Source organism: Perca fluviatilis, chromosome 12, assembly GCF_010015445.1.
Source record: "Perca fluviatilis chromosome 12, GENO_Pfluv_1.0, whole genome shotgun sequence".
Classification (NCBI taxonomy): Eukaryota; Metazoa; Chordata; class Actinopteri; order Perciformes; family Percidae; genus Perca; species Perca fluviatilis.
Window position 1 is genome coordinate 25951982 of NC_053123.1, and position 10642 is coordinate 25962623.

Here is a 10642-nt window from a genome sequence, read left to right on the forward strand (position 1 = left end):
GAGGTCAACAAAACATTAACCCAAAGTCTTTGTCTCAAATTTAATGCTGAAAGGAATATGATTATTCACTTTCTTTCTAAGAGTTAGAGGAACTCTAGTGTCTGGCTGGTAGTGGCGAAAAACAACCCTTTACTTATTATCTTTTTCGTGTGTGTGTGTGTGTGTGTGTGTGTGTGTGTGTGTGTGTGTGTGTGTGTGTGTGTGTGTGTGTGTGTGTACTTGTGCTAAAACAAACATAAAGATGTCCACTGACGCAAGAGGCAGATGATGCCAGAGGAACAGCCACAACAGTCGTAACACTAAACACTAAAACTGTGTGTATATCTTGTGTAGGTTTGTGTTAAGGAGTCAGACGATGTGAGTTGTCAGCTGTACAGTTCACCGTGTTACATTGGGAAACCTCAGAAATTTCCATCTCAGAGGGGTGGGAACCTTGAAAAGAGAGCACAGGTTCCCCCCTAAGCCGACTGACCACATACAGCTAGAGTCCATGCTGTCACCACGTCGTCACCGTCACACTGCCAGGATCACCCATCTCACCTGTACACCGTGAGTATACCCGACTGCGGTTTGTGTGTGTTGTATGCAAGCATGTATGGATACATACTGTGTGTGTGTGTGTGTGTGTGTGTGTGTGTGTGTGTGTGTGTGTGTGTGTGTGTGTGTGTATGTGTATAGTAGATTTGTTTGTAAACGTACTGAATGTGTGTATTTGTTGATATAATTAGTGTAATACTGTCTGCCGTTTATATACAAAATATATTTTTATACATACTTTTTATGCATTATTTTTACATTAAAGTATTTTTATTACTTTTTTTGCACTACTGCTTATATTTTTTTGTTTGAGCATATACTGTATACTGTATACAATCCGAGGGCATCTTCAATTAATTTACAACGGCTTGCGATTCATCCAAAAATGCTCAAATAATCTGTGAAAAAAACTTTTGACAATTTATTATGAAATATTTATTATTTAGGTTCGCCTGGGACTTCTAAATTTAATCAGTCAATATTTCCACATAATCATATATCATCTATATTATCTGTGCACATAATTATTTTTTGTATCATAAAGCAATGTAATGTTAACGTTTGTTAGGAAATTGCAGCCAAAGTACTGGAATGAGCACTACTGAAACTGTCTCATTATCGCTCTCGTATTAGTCAGTTAAACGCCTACATACAGCATTACGAGTGGATCATGTGTGATTGTCAGGAGTTTGATCATCAAAAATAAGCTCAGGTTGGATTTTTCTTTTCTTTAAAATAAATATTATACATGTGCCAAAGTTTCTATTTAATCCCAGATAATGTTCGATTTAACAGTTGCATTGTGACTCACGTACACATCCAATTACAACAATGTGTGACACGCCCATAGGTTTTATGAATGGGATTGCCTTTTGATGACACACTGATACAAAAATTTGATTGTGGGAAAAGATTTATGACTATTACGTGTGAGAAGCTAGAGCAGAAGTGAAAATGAGCTTGTATCATGGAAATGATGGCTTAACTCTGCGACACAAATTCTCTGCACAAAGCCCAGAGATTACCTTCCTGTCTGACAAAACCCAGCTAAAACTGAGAAGGAATAGAATAAAACTGATATAATGTGGAGTAGAAACTAATTTTGTATACAATAGACTATTTTAAATTAAGATGTGACAGAATATAAAATTTGTTATGAAAAATACATATTTAATACTACAGAACACATTAGTAGAATACAGTAAATATACCTGACTAGATTCATTAGATAATGCTCTAGTAAACAGAATATATTCTATCCCGTTAAGGCCCAGATCTTCATGTAAATCAAAGTGTAGCCCCACCACCAAAAATCAAAATACAGGGTGAAAACTGCCATCACTCCTAAAATGTATCGGCATATCTTTAATACTTTTTTTTTTTTTTTTTTTTATTATTATTTTTTTTTAAGATAATTTTTTGGGGGCTTTTCCCCCTCTATCACAGGACTCAGTCTTTAATACTCCAGACAACTATTCTAATCTATTAAGTTATTCATGTTTTATGAATCCTTTAAAGGTTTGTTTAAGCAGGAGGAAAAACAAGCCTATATTTTTAAATTGTAAATAATTAGTTAGTCTATCATTATTGTTAGTTATTAATTTTGCTGACCTCTGATATCAGTGGCTTTCCACCATTTAAAAAGGTGACTCATCTCATGTGCTGCTGCCGGTAAACCCCGCCTGGTTAAATTGGGCTGCTCAGCGTGGGGGTGGGATGCGTTTCGATGACAATTCTTGCGATGTCACAAGTTTTACATTCTACTACAAAAAGGGTTAAAATGAATGCTAGGCATCATTAACCTCTTCGCTGCTCGAGGAAACAACCTCAGAACCAGACATGTCTCTCGACTTGAATATTTTAGTTTACCTCCATTAGTCTTAAAGAGCGTTCATATTTTGTTGAGAAAAGTGGCATTTTGTTATTCTTACTGTGGTTGTTCTCCTCTTACACTCTACAGCTTTTAACTACTAGTATTAAACCAAATACTTTTCACTGAGAGCTGAAAGCAACTGAACTAATCCAGCTCTCTCAAACTGACATTAGTTAGACACCACTACACATTTTGTCGGCTGGTCATTTATTAAAGATTTTTGTATCCGTGCAGACGGTCGTCATGGTCCGCTTGGTATTGATGTTTGCTGTGGTCGTCATCGAATACGTTTATGGAAGGCTACCTCCTCTGCCCAAGAAAGGTAAGCACGGTGTGTATTATGGAGATGCTCGTATTGTTAATTATACAGCATTATAAACACTGACTAAACTCTTTAACCAAAATGCTACTTTAACTGTAATAATTATGTTTCCCCTGCAGAAGGCTGCTACCTGGTGTCTCCAGAGGTGAATATATTAAGATTGGAGGGCGAGGCCATAATACTCTCTTTCTCAATGTTCGAGAGAGTGCTTAAAGTACGCAAAATCGCCCCCCCAACAGCAACGTTCATCATCACCAAGGACAATGGGGCAGAGGGTGTGGCCTATCAGGGTGAAGGGCGTGTACAGCAGCGTAACAAACAGTTATGGATCCTCCCAGCTCAGGCTTCGGACTCAGGGAAATATATCTGCACGTACAGGTAGGCATTCAAACTTTATAAAAACTCACTCGTTTTTATTCCTGACCTGTATGGCCATGTTGTTTATGCTCAACTGAACTTCATTTGGAAATAGTGGCTTTAAAAAAAACTTAACTACAAACTGAACTACAAAACTGCATCTCTGAAACTAGCAGAGATTCAGTGTTCTTGTTTGCGGAGCAAATACTTGCCATCATGAGAATTTAAACCCTCTAGTTAAAAAAAAAAAAACTTTGTCTTTACTACACATTGGTCATCACTTTTGTCTCCAGAAATGAAACCTACTGCGTAACTGGGTGTATCACGCTACAAGTGTACGAGTCCAGTTCTGTTGACATGGAGAAACTGATCCATCCATACCATGCCGTAGTGGGAGAGAGTCTGAATCTCTCGTGTCCATCTCTGAATGACTTCAACAACACAGACAGACCGGTAGAGTGGCACAAGGTGAGAGGAAAAACACTTTGTATACCGGCTGTTGTTCAGCACCAATAGTTCAACGATTAGTTGGTCACCTGCCGACACATTTTTTTAAACAAATTTTCTGCCCTTCACTCTGTTGCACAATTTAAACTTTGTGATTTCAACAAAAGGCTGACTGGAAAGGAGTGTTTAGAACCAGAACCTCGTACAAAAAGTATTTATTTCTGTTTTACTGTTAACTGGTTTTAACCATAAATCAAATTGTTTCAAGGATTTTCTAAAATCAAATATAATTTTTCTTAATTTAGCTTCTTTTTTTTCCCCCTCTCTCCAAATATTTACATTAATTTTACTTATACTTTACTTTTTATACCTTTTTATTTAATTAATCCCCACTGTTACACAATTACAATTTTAGAAAGTTATTCCACTTGTCTTAAGAAAAGACTTTTCAAAATAATAATGTATTAATAAATAATTAATTAATAGGAGACAAAAACTACTTATTAAGATGAAGATTTTTTGCAGCATTGACACTTTGTCAAGTCAATTTTACTCATGTTGCTCAGAATCACAGGTTAGTTTGAGAGCTTTACAATGTGCACATTGTAATATTTTGAACCACTTCATAGGGAAAACTGCGACAACATGTAGTCTCAACAGAAAAATGTTAAAGCTGTTAACGGTAAAATCTATTTACCATAGTGAGATATTGTGATGTCTGTCATCGGGCAGCTCAAGGGGAGAGGAGTTACAGTACACTTAGGTACAAGGAGATTATTTCCATTAAAGTTTTGTTTTTTTTACTAGCTTCCGATAGAGGTCTAACCTCAAAACCTCATTTAATACTGCAGGGCTCTAGAGTGCGACCAATTTGGTCCACCCCCATTTGTCTACAGTTTTAATTGTTATTAACATAGCTGTATATTGTTAAGTATGAGAGGGAAACCTGTATTGGTACCAGTGTTTCCGCTGGTAACTCTCGGTTATTGCGGCCGCCACGACGAAAAACACATTAGAAGTTATTAAATGCAACTAACTTCAGTTCGTTGAGTAATAGCGTGTAAGACAGAGCCTGCTGGATCATAGTTCATAAAAATGCAGCGCAGTGACGATACAGACATTTCATAGCCTACACAAGACGGGTGTAACGCCGCTAATGAGTCAGCCGTCACTCTCTGAGTAGCCTAGCATACACTTCAGTCCATCGCACTCCCCCTGTCTTTCGGTTGTTCTTTTTTTTTAAGATTTCGGCCTTTATTTTGATAGGAAAGCTGAAGACATGAAAGGGGGGAGAGAGAGAGAGAGGGGGGTGAGGCGGGGGGATGACACGTAGGAAAGGGCCGCAGGTCGGAGTTAAAAATTTGGGTGCACCTAAATTTTGTGCTGGTGCACCTAAATTAAAAAAGTTAGGCGCACCAGTGCAACCAAGGCAAAAAGTTAGTCTGGAGCCCTGTACTGTAACACACTAAACTTCCTCCCATTGTATGGATACTTCAAACTTAAAAACTCATACAGCATCAGTTATGTAAGATTAAATTCTTTCAGTGTTCGTGCCTCGCTCCCTCCCTGTGAGTGACGCAGTATTTTGCTTCCTGACAGGACTACCCCCGTCAGCTAGGCAGAGCGGGCGCCTTCCTCCAAAACAGAAGTAGACTAATAATTCCTGCGGTGAAGCGAGCCCATGCAGGCGTCTACACCTGCAAGCTCAGAGTGCTCATCAGTGGCCAGCGGTACAATGTCAGCCGAACCATCCAGCTCACTGTGGAAGGTGGGTGATGTCATGACACATATCACTCTTTTATGAATGGCCCAACTGACGTGTGTAGGCTAAATCAGATCTGAAACATTACAGGTTTTATTTTGAAACCTAATTATGAATACTCTATATAAATAAATGAGGGTTGGCCATTATTGAATAATACTTATTAGTGCCAGCTATAAAAGTACATACAGCCTGCACATACCATGCCACATGTTTTGTGGATTCATGTAAATACCTCTCCAGTCATATTTAATTTCTGCTCTGTTGAATCATAAAAATACAAAAACTAACTAAAATCTTGATTAAAAAAAATGATTACATATTGATTTAAAAAAATCCACAAATTGAGTCAGTACAACAACAAATGTTTAAACAGAAATAATACCAAATGCTACTGTGATTACAGGATCATTAGTAAAAATCATGTCCATCAACTGGATATATTATTAGTTTACTTCCTCACTTTTACACCATCATTATTAGCGTGGCCTGCCCTCTACTGGCCTAATATGTGCAACACACTGACTTAGCTTAGCCACAGGGACCATACAACTCGATCTCACACAAGATGCAAAAAAAAACAGAACTCAAACACAAAAACACCGTTACCTGGCATGATTTATTATTATTATTAACGTGTGTCATTGCTGTCATTGTAAGAGCTGTTTGTTTGGAAGTGTTCACGCCTTTCTTAATGTGTGTGAAGGTCTAGATCCTGTAATCACTACCACCACCACCACCATCACCACCACCAGTGTGCCTGACCTCTCCGTGACGTCTAACCCAGGGCTAATCAGCAGCAGCAGCTACAGTACCGTTCACAGTGAGTTCATCTTCTACTTTATAGAATATGAATTACCCTGTGGGGACGATAAAATTGATCCTGATTTAATGTGCTTCTTTATGTCCTAGCTCCCGTGATTCAACCTCCTGTGATCGTCTCGCCGCTGAATGGAACCATTTTTGAAAGTCTGCATGGTGAGTAATAAAAATGTATCAAATAGGGGTGTGCAAAGAAAAAAAAAAAATCAATTCACATTCGAATCGCGATTCAAGCTCTACCGATTAAAAATCGATTCATAGAATTCAAAAAATCAATTCATATTTTTTTATAAAAAAAATTGTATGTCTACTGCAGTTACATGGGAAAAGTAACTACATTTACATACTGTGAATCGTTTTTGTTAAATCGAGAATCGTTTTTGAATCGAAAATTGATTTTGAATCGAACCTTGAGCCTGAAAATAGATAGTGACATTTTCTGAATCTGATGCTCATATGCAAAATGCTTTAATGAATAGAAAGCATATTTAGAATCTGCAAAGGTCTAATGTTGATTCACCTCCATTTAGGTTCGGGAGTGGAGCTGTTTTGCAAGGTGCTCACTGAATGTCAAATGACAGATTCCACTCTGGTCACATGGCTGGTCAATGACCAATCAGTGGAGTCCTCATACTTTGACGGACGGGCTCTGCAAGGGGGAAGGAGGTAATTGCTGATTTGTTTTTGGTAGATATTTCTAATCAGTACTGAAACCTGTGGTAAAACCAGGTCTGTACTGGTTTAGGGTAAAGTGAATAAGAACTTAATCTAACCTTAACAAGTGTCATGCATTATGTTGCCCCTAGTTTGACTCACAGGATGTAGACTAGGGGTAAAAGCCTGCAATTAGCCACGTATTTCACATGATTGAACTGACGAAGATTTGGATCATGCAATAAGGCAGGCCTGATTGGTTCTTTTGGTGAATGGTTGCAAAGCTATACAAAGAATATGTATATATTTTGTGGGGATTTAGCCATTTTAATGCAAGGGCTCGCCTCCCTATGTGCAAATGTTCCACCAAAAATAAGTTCTCTCCCGAAACTATTTTGCAAAGGCACCGTAGCTGCATGCTGGGCTTATCACCGCCCAAGACAATTGTGATTGGTTTAAAGAAATAGAAAACAAGCCAGAGCTGCTTATTTACATCTTGTCTAATTTCAGCCATGAGGTATATCCAATTAGAGTTAGTAGCTGTTTGCCACGTAACCCACCTCAATCATAGCATGTTAACAAATGTCTGTCTCAATGCTTCCAGGGTAACCAGGGTGTCTGAAGGCTGCCAGATTGAGTTGAGGCTAGTTATTGTAGAGATAACAGACCAAGACATGAAGACTGAGCTCAAGTGTGTCACTCAGAACCAAGGAGGTAGACAGGAAGTGGTCGTGCAGCTTCAACTAGAGGGTGAGTTGTGTGTTTGTGTGTACAGTGTGTAAATGAGAGAGCCCTACAAAACACTTTTGTCACTGAGTATATTGGAATCAAGGACATATTAACCAGTATGTTATATTTCTTTCATTTGGCCATCAGTGTTGATTATGATAACATGACATTGTAGTCACTAAAGTAATTGCTGAGAACTACAGCAATATGGATAATGCCTCACAGGACAAGAAGCACAAGCAGTCAGACAATAAGACTGTAAACAAGCCAGCAGTTTAGCCAGATTTTCTAAACCACTTTATTTGGAGTGTGGCAGTAATCCATTTTTGCACAGTTGTGTGTGGATAACTACGGCAAGCATATAAGGTCAAAGTATCCCTGTTAAACTGTGATGGATGTTTATAATGGACAGTTTGGGTAATATTTTACTGTTTGCCTTCCTTACATAAGTTTGGCTAAGCTGGAGGTTTGTTTGAGACCAGTCTGATTGTCTGACGGTTTGTGTTTCTTACCAAAACTGTTTTAACAATAAAGCTACGTTCCAAGATCTCAGTAAATAACCAACTACAAATTATCATAACCACTAGCCAAATAAATACACTTGAAATATCCTTTGCGTTGATCAAGACAACCAGATGCCTGTATATAAAAACGTTCATTTACCTTGGTCTCTCTCTTCACAGACTCCACATTTACATGGCTGGTGGTAGCTGTGGTGGCCCTGTCCTGCTTCCTGACTGTAGTTTCTGTATTCCTCTATGTCCTCTTCAGACCTAAAAAGAAAATGGATTACATTCTGGCTCAGCAGAACAGCACCTTCTAAGACACTCACTCCACAAACTAAGACCTTTAATGTGTTTGCGGTTACATTAAATTAGTCATCACATGCATTGTGTGCATGTGATGACATGCAGTGGCACCACAAGTCGTATTTGTTGTTCAACACTGCTTTCACAGGGATTCAATGTTTTACTTTTTACTTTTGAATGATATTGGACGTGTTCATGTGGCAAATTACATGCATTTGGTTATATAGTTGCAGCCACTGCAAAAGTTTTCTTTTGTACATCTATCTCATATTGGTGTGGCAGAAATATTCTGCCTAAATGTTATACATCCATGCATTTGAGCTAGAACAAAAAAGATAAAAAAAAATATGTATTCTATTGATTATATTTAATTTGTTAATAACTTGACTGCACTTTTGTATTCATAACAAGTGCAAGAACGATGCTTGTGCATTTCCTGTGGATTTTAAAATCCCCCTGCAACAGTGGCTGGTGGCCAAAAACATTAACTTCAGGCCCTACCCTTATACAACATGAATTTCAACGTGAAGTCATTTCATTTGTTTGTTTTGTCTTTCAAACACTCCGTCAAATAATATACACTCAGTGGCCCCTTGAGTCAGACAATGTCAAAGGGGTTTCTTACGTTTTGTATATCCCATTTACAAACACGAAGGGGGAAGAGTATTGGAAACAGCTCAGTGAAGTCCAATTTAAAACCACTGCCTCAATGATAAACGTAAATGTTAAATGAATGTGTCGATCAAAACTCAACATTATCTTTGTAAAGGTAGACTTCACGGCTGAGCTGTTGCATTGGATTTCAATAAATTGTGTAGATGTGCCCAATAAAGTGGCTACTGAGTGGCTGTGTGACTGTGTGTGTGTGTGACTGTGTGTGTCTGTCTGTAATAAATGTTCTCAGCTAAGCATCTTGTACAGAAAACGTTCAGTCCATTTGCAAATGTCTGCACATTGACATGGCAAATCTGGCTATACTAAGAGAAAGTGGTGTGAGAAAATACTCTGCGTGGGTGTGTATGCTTATTTGAATGTAGCATCTATAATGTTATAATCCTTTCAAATAATTGTTGCAATAGTTTAATATTAAGTAGGGCTTAAGATCATCGCCTGAAGCCAACGGGTTCGGTCTTAATTTCTATCATTTTACACGGGCTCAGGCTTGCGCTCCGGGTTGCGCGGTAAATGAGTGGTCAGGTGATGTGTTTCAATTAGCGCGAAAATGGATGATGAGGTGGTGAAACGGAGGCTGGCCTCTGGAGGACTTAGTTTATTTCTTTGTTCCAACTTCAAAGTGGCCTATAATCTATGTTAGTCATGAATGTTAAAAAATGTATAAATGACTCATTCTTGACAAAAGACATTTGAGCTGTGTGCGTGCACTGAATAATGTCGGGCTGTAAACAGGTTTGGGCTTTTAAAAAGCTGTCAATCAAAATGTACTTGTCGGGCTCAGGCCGAATTCTGTCGGGCTCAGGCCGAATTCTGTCGGGCTAAGGCCTTGTCGGGCTTAACTTTTAAGGCCCAATTACAGCTCTAATATTACGTTTATAATGGTGTTGATGGTCTGATGGCTAAAATCTAACAATGCATAATTTTCTGTGGTTAATGCATAAGAGACTTTTTGTGTTTAAGTTAAAATATGATCCTCTGAAGCACAGTTGAATAAATGTATGATGACTTAAATGCCAAAACTTTGAACTAATGAAGTGTAGAAGCTACTTGAGTAACCTCTTTTGCATCATTCATCATCAATACAGTGCAGTAATGTCACCATTAAAACATTCTTGAGCACCACAGAAGCCTTTAGAAACACATCCATCCATCTTTTAAACCACATCCTTTCTGTGGTTGTGTGGGGATGGCCTGTCCCAGTGTGCACTGAGTAAAAGGCAGAACACAGTCACACCAACATGTAATTTGGAGTTTTCTACTTAACCTTACCTGTATTGTGACTGTGGGAAACAGGAGCACACAGAGGAATCCCACACAGACATGGAGAAAACATGTAAACTCCACACAGAAAGGCCTCCACCCAACGTCTGAGCCACCCTTCACAGAAACAGAAACAAAGAACTATTCATATATAGAATTTTTCTAGTTTACTCCAGTCCACAGCACTAACAGTAGCATCACAAAGTGATTAGTGAATAAAATCAAATAGTTACTGAGGCACAATAAAGATTGTTATAAAACTTCTACATACATTTAAACATAAAGCAGGAATGATTTACAGAAATAGTTTCATTGTTAAAGCAGTGATAACTTACATTGTTATTCATTCATTCAAGTCTAAGTTATAGGCGTTTGTTTTTGGTTAAGCATAGTTT

General features: G+C 38.2%; 1 protein-coding gene across 2 annotated transcripts; it reads left to right on the forward strand.

Moving 5' to 3' along the window:
• The first annotated feature begins 324 nt into the window (after nucleotides 1-324).
• Nucleotides 325-9201, forward strand: LOC120569279 (interleukin-1 receptor type 2). Of its 2 annotated transcripts, none has more exons than XM_039817095.1 (10): nucleotides 325-549; nucleotides 2645-2741; nucleotides 2852-3110; nucleotides 3383-3557; nucleotides 5136-5304; nucleotides 6005-6121; nucleotides 6211-6276; nucleotides 6651-6786; nucleotides 7379-7524; nucleotides 8187-9201. In XM_039817095.1, the coding sequence occupies exons 2-10, from the start codon at nucleotides 2654-2656 to the stop codon at nucleotides 8324-8326; spliced, it is 1296 nt and encodes a 431-aa protein (XP_039673029.1). In that variant the 5' UTR covers nucleotides 325-549; nucleotides 2645-2653; the 3' UTR covers nucleotides 8327-9201. The 2 variants fall into 2 exon arrangements, with proteins under 2 accessions (XP_039673029.1, XP_039673030.1); XM_039817096.1 differs by having other exon boundaries at nucleotides 328-549; nucleotides 2645-2732.
• The last annotated feature ends 1441 nt before the right edge of the window (nucleotides 9202-10642 follow it).

What these genes read in the sequence shown, in the direction of transcription:
- LOC120569279 (XM_039817095.1), top strand. Translation starts at nt 2,654, where the DNA reads ATGGTCCGCTTGGTATTGATGTTTGCTGTGGTCGTCATCGAATACGTT. An exon ending in GCTCTGCAAGGGGGAAGGAG is followed by an intron (nt 6,787 to 7,378) that starts GTAATTGCTGAT and finishes CAATGCTTCCAG; the next exon opens with GGTAACCAGGGTGTCTGAAG. An exon ending in CGTGCAGCTTCAACTAGAGG is followed by an intron (nt 7,525 to 8,186) that starts GTGAGTTGTGTG and finishes CTCTCTTCACAG; the next exon opens with ACTCCACATTTACATGGCTG.